The sequence below is a fragment of the Carassius auratus genome, chromosome 8 (genome assembly GCF_003368295.1).
Source record: "Carassius auratus strain Wakin chromosome 8, ASM336829v1, whole genome shotgun sequence".
NCBI lineage: Eukaryota > Metazoa > Chordata > Actinopteri > Cypriniformes > Cyprinidae > Carassius > Carassius auratus.
The window spans coordinates 4,431,685-4,449,883 of NC_039250.1; the positions used below are offsets into that span (position 1 = coordinate 4,431,685).

The 18,199-nt window shown below is 38.7% G+C and overlaps 1 protein-coding gene across 1 annotated transcript; it reads left to right on the forward strand.

The window, feature by feature from the left end:
- The first annotated feature begins 1,669 nt into the window (after positions 1-1,669).
- On the forward strand, positions 1,670-14,121 carry LOC113106716 (transcription factor GATA-3-like). Its single transcript, XM_026268756.1, has 6 exons — positions 1,670-1,724; positions 2,130-2,352; positions 6,842-7,186; positions 12,439-12,584; positions 13,017-13,142; positions 13,479-14,121. The coding sequence occupies exons 2-6, from the start codon at positions 2,142-2,144 to the stop codon at positions 13,764-13,766; spliced, it is 1,116 nt and encodes a 371-aa protein (XP_026124541.1). The 5' UTR covers positions 1,670-1,724; positions 2,130-2,141; the 3' UTR covers positions 13,767-14,121.
- The last annotated feature ends 4,078 nt before the right edge of the window (positions 14,122-18,199 follow it).

An 18,199-nucleotide genomic window follows, 5' to 3' on the forward strand; every position in this document is an offset into this window, starting at 1 on the left:
TAGTTTTTTTATTTTTATAATGCTCTGTTATACAGGAATAGGTTATGTTATGTTTCAGTTTTAGTTAACTTTTAAACTGCATTTCTAACTGTATTACATGCTTACAGAACACATTCTAGATAAGTAGCCTATTTGACTTGATATCATCTCAAGCTGTTTTACTTAATCCACTTCAGAGGAATTGTAAAATGAGAATGGAAAAAACTCAAACGATTCTTCCTTTTTCCTCAACAACCATTAACCTTATCATTTCACTCCAGCCGGTGTAAATGAACTGGTTTTGGTTTTATTCAGTTAAACGTTTCTTGATCAGCATTTTAGAATGATTTCTGAAGAATCGTGTGACACTGAAGACTGGAGTAGTTATGATGCTGAAAACTAAAAAAATTACATTTACATTACATTACACAAATATATTCAAATAGAAAACAACTGTTTGAAATAGTAACAACATTTAACAGTTTTTCTGCTTTTACTGTATTTATGAGCAAATAAATGCAGCTTTGGTGAGCAGAAGACACTTGCCTTATTTTAAGGTGCCCTTGTTACAGTGTAATTATAAATTTTTGTGCTGAGTAATATTAACTACATGTATTTAGGGTTTGGCTTAGGGTTACATGCATGTAATTATGCATAATTTATTGTTATTAAAATAGTAAGTACATGTAACGTGTAACAAGGACAACTTAAAGTGTTAGAAAGACTTATTTCAAAACATTTTACCAGCTTAAAGCTTCTGTGCATAAGTGTCCACCCCCCGTTGTATAGTTCATAATAATAAAAAAAACGTTCTACCTTTCAAATGATGTTATGTTGTTGAAAAGCTGTAAAGGAAATTAGTCTTATCACCGAACATGCAAATAACTAGTTTCTATTAATAGTGCGTCAAGCAGTTCTGTCCTTGTTTTATAGCTTAGATTATTTACTTAAATACTGAATTACATTTTTTATTTCACTTAATTAATTGAACCACTAACTTAGGTCATAGTGGTGAATCATTTCATTCAACCTCAAAGGTGGAGGCAAATAGTGTAACTTCAGTGAATCTTCAGTTAGGGCATGTAAACTCCAAACCAGGATTTTTGTTCTGTTGTAGTCTGCTAAAAAATGTCATACTTTACATTTTTTAGCTGAATGAAAGACACACAGCATCATTCACTGCTCTAATTTCCCTTCTGACTGAGCGAACAATGGGAAAGAAAACGGTACGCTTTGATTAACAAATGACTTCCACAGCCCCCTCTGTGTGCATGTGGTCAGGCTGGATGTCTTTAGAATGATTGCAGCATTTGCATTAGTGCGATCCACAACTGTGCACTTGTGTTACATATTAAGCTATGCTTTGCATCTATTATTGGCTCCACTTTCCCTTTTGCTTGAATAAAGATTTTTTTACCCTAACTATACATATAATAAAGTAAATATTTGATAATTTACTCTTGAGTATTTGATTTTGGTCATTTTTACTCTTTGTGGCTTTGCATATTTGTAATTCTCATTTGCAATGCAGACTGATGTGGGATTTTCCAGACTTTTTTGTGCATTTGTACTCATGAGGCACCACGTTTGCTGAAGCTGACCTGTCTTTGGCTCCGCCCGCTGTCCCCACATGTCTCGCCCACAATGCCAGAGCACAGAAACTTTCACTCATAAAGTTCTGACCCATCATCAGCGCTCATCTTCATCGCAGACACCTGTCCTGAAGACTGAAGAGATAAACCCAGGTATGCCACTTTGCAATCAGATCTACATTACCATATCTACAGTTGCATTTGCAAAGCAAACAATGCCAGTGATGCTTATCATGTAATTTAATTCTAAATGTCATTTTTGTTAAAAGGATAGGCGAGACTGTCATTGGTGTTGTGATTTGTCATGCAACTTGCTAAGTGAAAGTATGGGTTTTGGGAAAATATGATTTGAAATGTAAATATGGTCTTGTGCACATACAATAATTGTTATTGCGGTTGATTTCCAAAGATATATAGGATGTTTTCCTGAAATGAATTACAACTTTTAACTGAAGATATTGCAGTTATCGAAACAAATAATATATTTTTAAAAATCCTCTTTGCACTAAACTTTACATTGCTACTGCAGAAAATATATATACGTGTGTGTGTAAAAAGTTCCAGACAGACATGGAGACCTCCGTTGAACAGGCTCGCTGGGTTTCCTCCTTCATGGTATCATCAGAGGTAATGCCCTCTTACCCAACTGACTCCAGCTATATGGTCCACAATGAAGAGGGTTTGATGTTCCCCGGCATTGATGCCGATTACAGCAGCCTGCCATCTTTGTTCAACAGCCCGGTCCATGGCTGTTCATCTGGAGCTTTTCAAAACAGCCCAGGTACAGGACACAGCACACTATTATGGCAGTATCACATGGTACTTTGATATACACTACCTACCATTCATCCAATCGCTGTGAGATTTTTTAAAATGTCTTTAAAATAGATGCCTCATAGTGTCACCACATTTTATAAAAAATACAGTAAAAACAGTAATATTGTGAAATATAATTTCTATTTAAAAATCACTATTTTCTGTTTTCATATATTTTGAAATGCAATTTATTCCTTTGATGACAAGCTGAATTTTCAGCATTACTCTAGTCTTCAGTGTCACATGATCCTTCAGAAATCATTCTGATATGCTGATTTGCTGTTTTAGAATAATTTTTAAATCATTATCAGTGTTGAAATCAGTTGTACTTGTATATTTTTGTGGAATTTTACAATTTTCAGGATTGTTTGATACATAGGAAGTTACAAAATACAGCATTTATTTAAAGGGGGGTGAAATGCTCGTTTTCACTCAATATCCTGTTAATCTTGAGTACCTATAGAGTAGTACTGCATCCTTCATAACTCCAAAAAGTCTTTAGTTTTATTATATTCATAAGTGAAAGATAGTCTGTACCGATTTTTCCCGGAAAAACACGACCGGCTGGAGGCGTGACGTGTGGGCGGAGCTAAAGAATCACGAGCGCCAGTAGGCTTTTGCGTTGAAAGCGTTTGGAAGCTGTGACTTTACCGTGAGGAAAAAAACATCCAAAACAAACCATGGCTAATAGTCAGATTCAGCCGTTTATTTATGATCCAGAATCAGATCCAGAGGCTGAAACTGAACGAGAGCAGCAGCAGCAACGACTCGCTCCGAGGGGGGGATCGAACCCGGGTCTCGGCATGGGAGGCGGACGCACTAACAAGGAGGCCGAGATATTTTAAGCAGTTTTACTCACCGCCTGGGGTTCCAACACACGATCGTGACCCTTTTTCGTTGGTATTGCATCATCCTTAAGAAATAAACGATACGCAAATCCGTCGTCAAACTGGGCCTTGTTTGCAAAACAAGCATCTTCGAAATGCAGGGAACAAACACAAACCCTTGCACAACTCCGTTGATGCTCTGTAAAAATAAACTCCATCCACTGGTCCCTTAATGCTGGTTTTTTTTGGTAATCTGTGCAGGGTTGTCTTGCCCTGGAAACCAAAAACACACTCCTTTTGTGACATTTCGCGACGCTCTCGCTCTGATCAGTGAAGTCTGTTGTGCTCTCAGTGCTCTGCTATACGGGAGCGCACGCTCTTCCGGCAGAGGTGCCCTAGGACCCATATAAGGAAATTCCGCTCCATCTAACGTCACACAGAGCCATACTCGAAAAAACCTTTTCCGAAACTTGTGACAAACCGGAAGGAGTATTTTTGGAACAGAAATACTCCTTCAAACTTAAAACTTAATTTTTGAAACTTTGTCCATGTTTAGCATGGGAATCCAACTCTTTAACAGTGTAAAAAACTCAGTATGCATGAAATAGCATTTCACCCCCACCCCCTTTAAAATAGAAATCTGCTGTAACATTTAAATGTCTTTACTGTAATGTTTGATGAATTTAATGCATTCTTCATGGATAGAATTATTAATTTCTCTAAATGCATTTACATGATACCTTAAGAACAATGCCATAGTATTAACATGCCCATAATGTACTGTGCTGTCCTATGAAGTAAAAAGCCAATAAATAATATAACAAGGACCCTCTAGTACAGATAAAATATATGTAAGCCAAATTTTCAAGCTATAAGGTAAGTGTCATGCCCCTGTGTTGTTTTTCCTCCCCATGTGTGCCGTGTATCCTTTTAATGAGTCATTCCTAGCATGTAAAGAATTATTGGCTAGTGTATCCCTGATTTCCTAGTTCCTCACTCCTTGCTACACACAGCGTGACAGAATCTCCGACCAAAACAGTTACCTCAGTTTGTCTATCCTCCATTTTTCTCAGTGTTTTGTTTCTGTTGTGTTCAGTGGATCCCCTCCTTCCCCCTGAATTTCTTCTCCTCCTGCTGGAGCAGGGAGGCCGATCTCTTGTGAACCATATCAGACAGTTCCTGTTGTCAGCCCACATCATCAGCTACCTGGACGACGCACTTTGCGCTTTCTATGATGCAAGCCTAAATACTTTGTACAGAGCGCTGTCGTCCGGAGATAGTCCTCGGGAGGAATTCGCTGCCTTCATGGAGTGAAGTCTGGCTAAAAACGGGTCTCTATTTAGCATCTGCCCCATGGATGATCTCGCTGGATCCACTCCTGACCCAGAGCCCAGCCCACCTTCTTCATGATGTGCAGAGAAAATGCCCGAGTCCACCACTGACAGAGAGCCAGAGCCTGCCGCAACTGATGAGCCAACACTAGTGAAAGTGACAGAGCTGAGGATCGATGCAAAGTCAGAGGTCATGACATCAGTCCAGGTGTGTGAGCCGGCAACACTGCCTGCCAAGAGGGAGAGGGCCACGGACCGTATGAGTGCAGAGAGGGGCTCCCCTACCTGCACAGCTGCTGAGGGTGAGTTGAATATGGTCCGGCAAAAGGGCCAAAACGAGGAGGAGGATCTCATTGACTGGGAATCTGATCTGGCTGTCGAACTGCCCCCTGTCCTCTCTCCTTGTCTACGCTGGACCGGTCCAGCCCTCCTTTGTCCATGGTTACCTCGTCCAGCCCTGAGGTGGCTTCCGATTCTTCAGTGCCTGCTCCTAGAAAGTGTCCTAAGTGCCTGCTCCTAGAAAGTGTCCTGCAGTGCTTGCTCCTAGAAAGTGTTCTCTAGTGCCTGCTCCTAAAAAGTGTCCTCCAGTGCCTGCTCCTAGAAAGTGTCTTCCAGTGCCTGCTCCTAGAAAGTGTCTTCCAGTGCCTGCTCCTAGAAAGTGTCCTACGGTGCCTGCTCCTAGAAAGTATCCTCCAGTTTCTGCTCCTAGAAAGTGTCCTGCAGTGCCTGCTCCTAGAAAGTGTCCTGCAGTGCCTGCTCCTAGAAAGTGTCCTCCAGTGCCTGCTCCTAGAAAGTGTTCTCCAGTGCCTGCTCCTAGAAAGTGTCCTCAGTGCCTGCTCCTAGAAAGTGTCTTCCAGTGCCTGCTCCTAGAAAGTGTCTTCCAGTGCCTGCTCCTAGAAAGTGTCCTCTAGTGCCTGCTCCTAGAAAGTGTCCTCAGTGCCTGCTCCTAGAAAGTGTCCTCTAGTGCCTGCTCCTAGAAAGTGTCCTCAGTGCCTGCTCCTAGAAAGTGTTCTCCAGTGCCTGCTCCTAGAAAGTGTCCTCTAGTGCCTGCTCCTAGAAAGTGTTCTTCAGTGCCTGCTCCTAGAAAGTGTCCTCAGTGCCTGCTCCTAGAAAGTGTCCTCTAGTGCCTGCTCCTAGAAAGTGTCCTCAGTGCCTGCTCCTAGAAAGTGTTCTCCAGTGCCTGCTCCTAGAAAGTGTCCTCAGTGCCTGCTCCTAGAAAGTGTCTTCCAGTGCCTGCTCCTAGAAAGTGTTCTCCAGTGCCTGCTCCTAGAAAGTGTCCTCAGTGCCTGCTCCTAGAAAGTGTCTTCCAGTGCCTGCTCCTAAAAAAGTGTCCTCCAGTGCCTGCTCCTAGAATGTGTTCTCCAGTGCCTGCTCCTAGAAAGTGTCATCAGTTCCTGCTCCTATAAAGTGTCCTCCAGTTCCTGCTCCTATAAAGTGTATTCCAGTGCCTGCTCCTATAAAGTGTCCTACAGTGCCTGCTGCTTGCCCTTCCACCCGCTCCAGCCTTCTCTACCGCTGTCATCTGGGAACCCCTCTGCTCGACCCCAGCCCATCATCATTGCGGTGCGAGCCCTGCGGGACTACCATCCTCCAATGTCGCTGTGGTCAGAGTCTCCCTCACCTCTGCCTCCAGCCTCTGAGGGTGGGACTCCGCCGTGGCCCATTGACCCATCAGCTCCACCATGGCTCTGCGGCCCCACCCCTTCCATGGCTTCTCCATCCGTTGGCTCTACCGTGGGCCACTGTTATGGCTCCCCCTGCTCCAAGCTCCTTCTGATTTCTTCCTCTGTTGTCTCCTCTGTTGTCTCTGTATGCTGCCCACCTCTCAGGTGTCCATCCCCCTCTGTTGTTCAACAGTGCAAGGTTGCACCTTCCGGGAGGGGGGGCAATGTCACGCCCCTTGACTCATTGTCGCCTGTTGCCCCGTGTATTCCCTTGAAGGTTGGATTAAAGTATTATTGTCTTGTGTATCTCTGGTTTCCTCGCTCCTCACTACATATAACATGACAGTGAGTGAAACTCAATGATTACACATTTGATTTTTACTTCAGTATTTAAAAGGTAATTTATGCAGCTAGAACTAAAAATCAATATCTTAAAACTTGGTTTTAAAGTTGTTTGACATCTTCAGCAATGGTTATATTTCAAATGCATTGCTAAAGGCTGTGTTTTGTCTTTTCAATATGACCACTTACACCAAAAAAAATGTTGGCTGTTTTAAGTAAAAGGGATTCATTTGTCTCCAGAAACTTGATTTCAGTTCCTTTCCTTGAGCTTTCCTTCCTCTCTCCCTCAGTATATCCCGTTTACTCCTCTCCATTCCTCGGAAACCTGTCCTGGCTGGAAAGTTCTAAAAGCCTCCAACCTCTAACCAACCTCTTCCCATCATCCTGGCACAGCAGTGCTTTTTCTAAGACGTCCACGTCATCCTTCCACAGTTCCACGGCCCTCTCCTCTGCCAGACCGCCTTGTTCTACCCTCCACTTCCCTATCCAGCATCAAAAGGTGACCAATGGTGTGCAGGAGAGCATGAAAAGAGATAGACAGAGTCCTTCTGGAGATGGGGAGGCGTTTTTTGGAGGTGTGTTTACCCCTACAGTGAGTGACGTGCATGTGCAGGCAGACCCTTTAAAAACCAGAGGTGGGTATAATGGGTAAATGTTCTCAAGTAAATTTACTTCGTTCCATTTACTTGAGAAAATTTTTTGGGTAACTAATACTTTTGTACTACTGTATATTTAAAGGTGGGTACTTTAACTCTTACTTAAGTAAATTGTTGGGGAAAAATCTGTACTTTTTACTTCGTTACTGTGTGCGACACTCTCGTTACTTTATCTTAATGCAATCAAAGTTATAAATGCTTCAGTTTATTCCAAAAGCGTCGTCTACTTTTCTCTGGGCAATGAGCGATACCCATTCGTGAATGATTCTTTCTTCTGAGTCAATTCTGTTCAAAGGCTTCATCAAACCAGTTGGCAAACCAGTGAATTGGTTCATGAATCAGTTTGAATGATTCGTTCAGTTCCCTGCCACATGCGCCGAGCCAGAGAAAGATGCGTTTTTACAGCACTGCGCATTATAACCAATCACACAAGATTCTGTTGAGCTTATGAATGCAATTGTCAATCAGATGAGTCATCGCTAAAATGCCGATGCTTCCTTCACTCGCTCGCTGATTAAATACCTCCTTCTGGCTAATTCTATCATCAGAAACAACAAGTGCAGATGTGTGTACGAATCTGTAAATAAGATATTGATTTCACAGTGTTAACAGTTTCAGTGATTTTAATGGCAGTTTTTGAGAGTGATTGAACTCAAGACTGTCAGTGAAAATATTCTTTGATAATGTAACTGTTATTTGCTCTCTTTATGTACAATGAAAGATTAGTTGCAGTTTTTATATCACATTAACTTTCAATGTTAAATTCACATTTAATATAAAGTCAGTCGTATTAAAATTATGTTATAGCATGACACCCATATCTGTTACTTAAGTAAACAGACAGGTTTTTATCCATAGTTAATGGATTACATTGTTAGGCTACTTTGACCATCGCATGTTATCTAACATAATCTATAAAGGTGAGAATCTAGATATTTCATGATAAAGTTCCTGTGTCTGGGAATGTTTCTAATAAAAACATGCAATATATATATATATATTGCACTTAACTAGACTTGCACTTGCACTCTCAGACTTGCACTCTCAGACACTTGTGCTTCCGCTAGCGACGTCATTTGCAGTCTTTATTATTATTTTTATTTTGTTCTATTTATTGATAACTTTTTGTTTGAATCTTTCAACATTTTACAACAGTAGCCAGGTGGTGAAGACAAGAAAAAAGAAACTAAATTACAATGTCACTTGCAATCGCTACTTGCACTCTAGCGGACCTGTGACGTCACTTGCAATCAACACAAATCGTGCGTGTTGCCAATGGAGACAAGACGCTGTGGTGGTGATTAAACGATTAAAACTAAATTAGTTGGCCTACTACTATAATGTACAGGGTCCTGCAAGAAAAAGACTAGACCGGCAAATCCGTGGCCACAGAACAGCAGAATATGAACACAATGCACAATGTTAAGCATTTTCCTCCTGTAGAAAAAACAAACACTTAATATGGAATAATGTATTAGGACACGTCAACTTCAATTAAAAGACCAAATTTGATATATGGTTATTAATTAATGTACTACAAGGCAAGCAGATGGCTATGAACACAATGCAAACGTTTAATGTGGCCTAATATAAGATGATAAAGACAATTCAGTAGGCCTAGCCTATATGTCTTGTTATTGACTCAACATATATACAGACCAGCAAATATGAACGTGCATTATGAAATGCATTAAGTGATTTTAAAAGGATCACTCGGTACAGGCAAGCAGATGAGTACAGAACGCAGTGCATTAAATTGTACATTAAACGTTTTCCTCCTATAGAAAATCATTATAAATAAAACACATAATGTAGCTTAATGGACAAAGACAGTGATATAAACGAGGTGTAGAAAGTTTATTCTATATGGAAAAATGCTTAACGCGAAACTCTGCATGTTGCGTTTATTCACTACCACCACAGCGTCTTGTCTCCATTGGCAACACGCACGATTTGTGTCAATTGCAAGTTTCCAGGGGCGGATCTAGAAAAATATTGATGTGGTGGCGAGAAGGGGGCAGGAATTTTTGAGGGGTGGCAACATATGGCAGACGTATACTGTATATAGTGAATTTTGTCACAGTTATCACAGTTTGATGATAAATATATGTGCATACTACAAAAGGACACTAATTAACTAATTTATAATTTATAATTTATTTATAATTTATAATTTACAAACTTAATTTCATGTAATCAGTGTCTTGCATTTTTAAACAGTTCATATAAGGAATAAGTGACCATACCCCATAAGCACCACCACACTCACTAATGCATACAGTATGCATCGACATGTAATTAAGAGCATTATAAAAGGTTCAGTGTTATCAATATGTCAATTTATCATAAGAAACACAAGATTTTAACAGCCAATGACATTTCCAGCTGGGGAGACTCAACTGATTTTCTACTGTTCAGTGTTAATCATCATCTAACTCAACCAGTCAAGAGTTAGCCTTAGATGTTATATGAATATGGTCTCTGAAGCATAGGTTTTATTAGCTGACAATAATAATAAATAAACATTATAGGTACAAATACAAATGTACTTTTAGAAACTGTTTTTGAAAAATACGGTGTTATTGTTTTGGCAAGCTTAAATTAAAACTTCTATGAAAACTTGTGGGATATTCCTTTAAAATAATGTTTTAGTATATCTTTTTTTAAAGTATATTTTACTAAGCAATGTCTTACATAATTTCTTTGAGTTAGACCAAACTTTTATCCTCTTATAGCGCGCTGACGTGCACATGTGTAGCATACATCATGCATCAATATAGTGAGGAGCTGAAAACACCACGCATGCTTCAAGTGTGTGTATGTGTGTGTGTGTGTGTGTAGTAGAGCACACATTCCCAGAGACGTGTATAACAACACCTTAAGGGTTCCCATAGGCAGGATTTATTGTTGTGCCCCCCTTCCTCAAATATGATGATGGAAAAAAAACTACTATAGAGGTGAAAAAAATAACTTTAATCAAATAAAAAACGAAATGAATACATTTTATTATTTACAAATCACAATTGTAGCTCTCGACATTTACCTGTGGCTATAACTTTATTATGACTCTAATTTCAGAAATCATGCATTCAGAAATCATGCAAAAGAAACTAAGCAGTTTTACTATGATAAAAACCATGGTTTATTTTTGTAAGGGTTGTGATATGCACGTTTTTTGTTGAAGAAATTATAAACCCTGTGTCATCTATAGCATAAAGGTGGCCAAAAATGAAAGATTAAGTGTATATTTGAATGAAATGTTTGGTCCGTAGCCTAAACAAGGATTTAATCATCCTGTAAGGGTAACAGCAGCAATCACATGGCATTTGTAATAACATGTACATAAATTGTTTATACATTATGTATTTTAACAGTGTTATTATTAACCAATCATTATTGCCTCGTTATTTTTTTTATATAATGCATTTTAAGCCATTTTAAAGGCTATTGATGGCTTAGGTCTGTTTTTATAGCAACAACAACAAAAAAAAAATATTACAGTATATTAATAGCCTACTCTGTAAATTATTAGAGTTTGGGGATTGCAAATAATTTGAATCAGTTCGGGAGTTCGGAGCGGGTTCGCGAACATTTGAGTCAGTTCGGGTGGTCAAATCGGATTCGCGAATCATTTGAGTCAGTTTGGGGATTGCGAATCATTTGAATCAGTTGGGGAGTTCGTAGCGGGATCGCGAATCATTTGAGTCAGTTCGGGAGTTCAAAGCGGGTTCGCGAATCATTTGAGTCAGTTTGGGGATCGCAAACCATTTGAATCAGTTCGAGAGTTCGGAGTGGGTTCGCGAATCATTTGAGTCAGTTTGGGAGTTCAAAGCGGGTTCGCGAATCATTTGAGTCAGTTATGAGGATCGCGAATCATTTGAGTCAGTTCGGGAGTTCTTAGCGGGATCGCGAATCATTTAAGTCAGTTATAGGGATCGCGAATCATTTGAATCAGTTCGAGAGTTCGGAGCGACTTCGCGGATCATTTGAATCAATTCGAGAATTCGGAGGGGTTCGCGAATCATTTAAATCAGTTCGGGAGTTCGTAGCGGGTTCACGAATCATTTGAGTCAGTTCGGGAGTTCAAAGCGGGTTCACGAATCATTTCAGTCAGTTTGGGGATCGCAAATCATATGAATCAGTTCGGGAGTTCGGAGCTGGATCACGAATCACGAAAGATTCGGGATCGTAAATTTTCAAATTGGCCATAACCTTTAATTCGTTGCTGCCCCTGCAAGTGTCGCAGGTAGCAGAGAGTGTAAGTAGCGATTGCAAGTGACATTGTAATTTAGTTTATTTTTTCTTGTCTTTCCTGTCAAAATATACAAAATAATTAATCAGAATACTTACTCCTGCTCACTTACGCCAAAGAACTCCCCGCTCAAGTTCGCCGTCTCTGCAAGTTTAACAATGGCAGTTTGCACGCACAGCCAATTAGAAGATTTACATCTGTCAGACAGGTTGGTGACGTCGTCAAGCTTCGTTTGAGTCTGCGCGTCAGAAACGGAAGTGCTAAAAACGCTAAAAATGGGCTTCACTTGTCTCAATTGAGTTCCAATGGGGTCGCTGTGTCCATTTATTTTACTGTCTATGGTTGCTGCCCCTGCAAGTGTCGCAGGTAGCAGAGAGTGCAAGTAGCGATTGCAAGTGACATTGTAATTAAGTTTATTTTTCTTGTCTTTGCCACCTGGCCACTGTTATAAAATGTTGGGAAATTCAAACAAAAAGTAAAATAAAAAAATTCAATTAAATAAAAATAAAAAATTTGCTAGCGGAAGTGCAAGTGTCTGAGAGTGCAAGTCTGAGATTGCAAGTATGAGAGTGGATCATATTGGCAGAACATCTTTGTCTTGTTTTAAGCCAAAACCTTAAAAAAAAAACCAAAAAAAAAAAAACATTAACATAAGATGTAGGCACAGTTTCACAGTATAGCTTACTGCAGTTTTTTACCCTAGTATTCTTACTGCCAAAATTACAGAGTACAATCAAAATTCAAAAGTTGAATATTCTTCAGGTTTCTTTTGGTACAACTGCTATTTGGTTTTTTGATGTTACTCTGAAGATTCTTCAGATCAGCACTTTGGATTTTGAAATGTATAAAAATCACCAGCACATAATTATACATTCTCATTATACATTCAAATTGAAATCTTAAAGATATTTATGAGTGTGTTTCTGAACAAGCTGGACAGTGATGTGTAAACATTATTTTGGATCTTTTGTGGTGGCAGAGCCGCATGAGTGTGTGAACTGTGGGGCCACTGCAAGCCCTCTGTGGCGGCGTGATGGAACGGGACACTACCTCTGCAACGCCTGCGGACTGTACCACAAGATGAACGGAGAGAACAGACCCCTCATCCGACCCAAAAAGAGACTGGTACACCACTCACTATAGTGATAAAGAGAACAAACTTTTAAAAAAGGCAATTAAAAACACTATAAAAAAGTTTCAATTGAATACAACAGTGATTTGTCTGAAAATAATTTTCAATTGTAATTTATTCCTGGGATGCAAAGCTGAATTTTCAGCATCACGGTCACATGATCCTGCAGAAATCATTCTAATATGCTGATTTGCTGCTATTTATAGTTTGGAAACTGTTGTGCTTAATGTTTTTGTGGAAAACATGATACATTTGGATTATTTGATGAATAGAAAGTTCAAAATAACAGCATATATTTCAAATATATGAATGATTTGTAGCATTATAAGTGCTGTCCTTGCTGTATAAAAGTATCATTGTGTTTTGAACACTAGTCTAAATCTGATCTATAGACTTTCTGCTATATGATATTTCTCTTTCTGTAGGTCACCAGTAAGCGAACAGGAACTCAGTGTGCGAACTGTCAGACCAGCACCACCACGCTGTGGAGACGCAACGCCAGCAGAGAGCCTGTGTGTAACGCTTGCGGACTCTATTTCAAGCTTCACAATGTGAGCAACTTCACTCATTTCACATAACTTTTTTACTAAAACGTAAAACGAGTGTCATTTTAATATAAACACTTGTGTCACTCAAGACTCAAGACAAAGTTTGTCCAACACTACATTTTTACCCGCATTTGTGCTGTTACCTGATTTGCATGATACGTTGATTGAATTGCGTGCCAAAAAAAACACAAATTCCATCTTGAAAAATCTTTCAAAACATTTCAGCATATCCAACATGTCAGCTTCTGACAGTTTTCAAACAGTTTTTTATTAGTCATGCAATTCCATTTGGCAAGAAATTCTTTGTTCTCCGTCTAATATTTCAGTCCCTCTGATCAGGTGAACAGACCGCTGACTATGAAGAAGGAAGGCATTCAGACACGGAACCGTAAAATGTCCATCAAGAACAGGAAAGGGAAAAGTTTTAGCGTCACAGAGGAGAATCTGTATTTTTCAAAGAATCCTGTGTCAGATCAGCATTTCGACTTGTATGCTCAGAGTCCAGGAGCTCTGGGCGCCTACAGCCACTCTTCCCAATCACTGCCGCCCACCGCTGCCTTCCACAGCCACGCCAGCCTGCCTTACCCATACCACCCACCGGCTGCCATCTTACCCAGCATGATGTGACGGAAACTGGACAGAAGACTGAGTTCATGGAAAGCTGGAATAAGTTGTACAAAAACACTCACTACTGCCCAGCCGTGTGCTCACATACTCAGTATAAACATACTTACAAGCTAAACTAACGCAGATGCATGAAAATCTTGGCACACATAATAGCTGACATGCAATGCATTGCAAACAAAACATCAAATCATGTGCATTTATTTTAAAGAAAGAACAAACAAACTTTTCAAGTTTGTTTGATTTGAAAAGTTCGAAAGATGACAAATATTACAACCCTTTTTTTTGAGGCATTAGTGTAGCATGTCCATAGTTTGAGGTCAGTAAGATTTGTATTTTTAAAGAAATTAAAACTTCTGTTCAGCGAGGATGCACTGAATTGATCAAAAGCAACAGTAAAGACATTTAAAATGTTCTAATGTTAATCTTTTTAAATATTTATCAAAGAATCCTGAAAAAATTAATGTCTGTAAAACTGTTTCAGCATTGATATTAATCAGAAATGTTTCTTGAGCATCAAATCAGCGGATTAGAATGATTTCTGAAGGATCATGACACTGAAGACTGGAGTCTTCAGCTTTGCATTACGGAAATAAATTGCAGTATATTCAAATGGAAAACTGGGTCACATTATTACCGTTTTACTGTTTTTCTGATCAAATAAATGCAGCCTTGATGAGCATGAGAGACTTCTTTCAAAAACCAACCCCAAACTTCTGAATGGTAGTGTATATAAAGACTGCCTTTACTTTTGTGTGAGTTTGTAATACCTTTTCTTTATCGTTCTTTAACGCTTTTCTTTGTGGGATTTGTAAGCTGTCTTTAAAGTGTTATCTAGAAAATGAAATCAGTTTACAAATAAACATTTACGGGAAGCATCTTTTTCGTTTTGCATTTGCTGTAAATCTTAGATACAAGAGGAGCGTGAAGACTCGCTTGAATGCTGTTTGAATTCAAAATGGTTTCCATGGTATGACTCCATTGTGAGCTCTGCAGCCTGCATGAAAAAGCTTTTAGTGGTGTTCGACAGTTACGATGTGCCATGACAGCAAGTATGCAAATCCAGCACTTTCCATAGCACAGCAGAGCAGTGCTGCTCCAAAATCATAGTGGATTAGTGATGTCAAAATAATCATATGAGCTGTTTAACTGCCAATTAGTTCAAACAAGAAAAACTTTTCTTCAACAGTATTTGCTTATCATAAGATAAACATCGTCTATGAATGATCATCTACAACAGTCTGAAACACATTGTAGTAAAACTACAAAAATATGTAGTTTTGCAACTTTATATTTATTGTTTTATGCCATATGTTACCAGTGTAGTATCTTGAATTCCATTAAAAGTACAGTGGAGGTTTGTGGTTTAAAGATATTGCTTTGTGGTTGTTAAGGGGTTCAAAGTGATTGTTTACAGGTCGCAATCATAATCTGACAGCTGTTATGGCATTCAGTGTCAAGAAAGGATTACTCCATACTGCAATATACTGTATATATACACACACACAAAAATATATTAAGATATTTCAGGGGCAAGAATCTCTCTATACAGTTATGCTCCAGACTATAACTTATGTTTAGACTAAAGATTTATAATGATTTAATAATGCTTATACAATATATTTGCTAATATCATAACAGAATATATTTAAAAAAGCATTTTCCAAAATATAGAAAAAATTTAATAGATTATTGGTAGATATATTTAAGCGGGTATATTTAATTTATTTTGAAACATTTTAGCAAATACATGTATTTGGCCTTGTTAAAAATATATATTTAAAATCATATATATATATATATATATATATATATATATATTTACACACACACACACACACACACGTGACCCTAGGCCACAAAACCAGTCTCACATCGCTGGGGTTTATTTGTAGCAACAGCCAAAAATACATTGTATGGGTCAAAATTATAGATTTTTATTTTATGCCAAAAATAATTAGAATATTTAGTAAAGATCATGTTCCATGAAGATATTTTGTACATTTCCTAATGTAAATATATAAAAACTTCAATTTTTGATTGGTAACATGCATTGCTAAGGACTTCATTTGAACAACCTTAAAGGCGATTTTCTCAATATTAATTTTTTTTTTCTCCCCAAATTCCAGAAAAGTTGTTTCTCAGCCATTACCATTATTGTCCTATTCTATCAAATCATACAGTAATGGGAAAAATATATTTTACATCTTTCAGATGATGTATAAATCTCAATTTCGACAAATGGACACTTAAGACTGGTTTTGTGGTCCAGGGTCACATATATGTGGTGTGTGTAAGTGTGTATGTATATATGCATGCTATATTTCCATGCTATATTTAGATTTTTGCTAAATGGGAATGTTTGGCTGTTGTGTGCGGTTGCCAGGGTGTTGCTATGCAGTTTCTAAGATATTCTGAGTGTTATTAAGATGCTGTGATGTGGCTAAGTGGTTGCTCCAACCTGTCATGGCAGACATCACATTTAGTGTCCATAAAGGTCATCCAAACAGACACGCGCACTACAATCCCAGCATCTCTGAGCCAACAAATTGGCTTTATTGTGTGCATTGTTCCATGCCGATCTGGGAAAAGACCTCAGCGCTGTGGAATAGGGGTTTTTCTGTGAGCTGAACTCTGGTTGGTGATGATATCTCAGATAGTGCCCCTCCCCTCTCCTCCATCTGTTTCCATCTCTCATGGTTGACCACATAGCTCTGCTCCCCTGGCTTCTAGTGGAGCCTCATTGTGCAACGCAGGCGGCTTCTGGTTTTCCGGAATCTATAAAAAAATGTGCAAAAGGGAAAGGGAGATGCACAGAGAGAGGCTGCAAGCAATGGCATGGGCATTTTTTTTTTTTAAGCCTGGTGCACGAGGCACATCTTTCGCTTTTTTCTGTCATGGGCTTCCTCCATTCAGGGTGAAGCCGTGTTATCTGGTGGAGTCGGCACCATAGTGAGGGGGAAATGCTACTGAATGACTGGGAGAGATTAGCAACCACAGGACTGGTCCAGCCGACACATATAGGCCCGAACGTTAGCGCTTGTGCTCACAACCTCTTTTCCATTCACGTAATAGACTGACAAATGCAAGAAGGTCGATTTTTTTGTCAATTTATCACATCTTTCCATCTAATCTGCACAGGTTTCAGGGCCAGAGCCCTCCTTGTGAAGGCTTTTCTGTTTAAAATCTATAGAGGTGATGTCTCAGTATGCTGAATAAACTGCTTCTGTAAGCAAAAATGGTGATTTATTTGATGGCCTCCACCAAGGCTCAAAGTTTTGCTGGTTGACTTCATTGACCCCACATTTCTCCACTGACAGCCATTCAAATGTAGCTGTATGTTCTGATGAAATATTTGATTGTAGTTGCTTTTTTAGTGCCTGTTTTTTTTTTGTTTTTTTAATAGAGCTAAATAGGATGACAGAGGATGACAGCAAATTAATCAGTTATTATTAATACATTTAAATAATCTTATCCTTATGCAGATCAAAATGCTAAAAAAAAAAAAAGATTTTTCCCACTCAAAATAAATCACGGTTATTTCATTTAATGTATCAAAAGAAATTCCAGTTTCAGTTTTTTTTCGACAAAGCAGCTTTGTCATAATTACAACAAAAATACCAAAAATATCTAAATCCATCTTTTAGATGCCACAGACCCCAAAATATGATAGTCCTTGAGCAAGGAACCATCATCTTATCATGTAAAATAAAGCTATATATTTTCATTTATAAGGTATACTGTGAAAAATGTGTAAATTATTGCAATTATAATTTTATAAATATGCATTAAATATTATTTGGAAAATATTTAGTTTCTATTACATTACATTATCATGTTTATTTTGGTATTCAATATAGTAATACACTGCTAAGTGTAGTATTTGTTTGTGTCTTTGTTTATTATTTTAATAATAATTTATTTCATGCGATCTTATTTTTATTTTTAGCAGACCTCAGTTTGACGCATAGTATATAGCGCACTTGGGGCCACAGTCCCTCACATAAATTAAGAAGAACAAAAAAGAAGAATAAAGTTATTAAAATACATAAATAAAATAACCAAGGGTGTACTTGTGTGCACATTTATATCTTTGAATTTGTGTCAGAATTTCGATACAAGTGAAGTCTCAAAGCTGTACAAAAACAGGTAAATACGCAACACTGACCTCCAGCGTTTTTTTTTTTACAGCAGACAGCAGCGAGCGCGCGCTGTGCGTAAATGACGTAATTTCAGTGCGCCTGCTCTCGCGCCTAGTAGAAAAATAAACGTGAAGAATAGTAGTTAACGTAAAGAGCGGCGTGCTAAAGGGGGCGGGGTACAGTGACGAAGAAGCGCCGTTTAGTTTGTTTGTTACGCTGTATACGACTTTTTAACCATTTACTTGAAGTTGAGTTATTCCGGAGAACATATCAACACTTGTGTCAGAAACCACA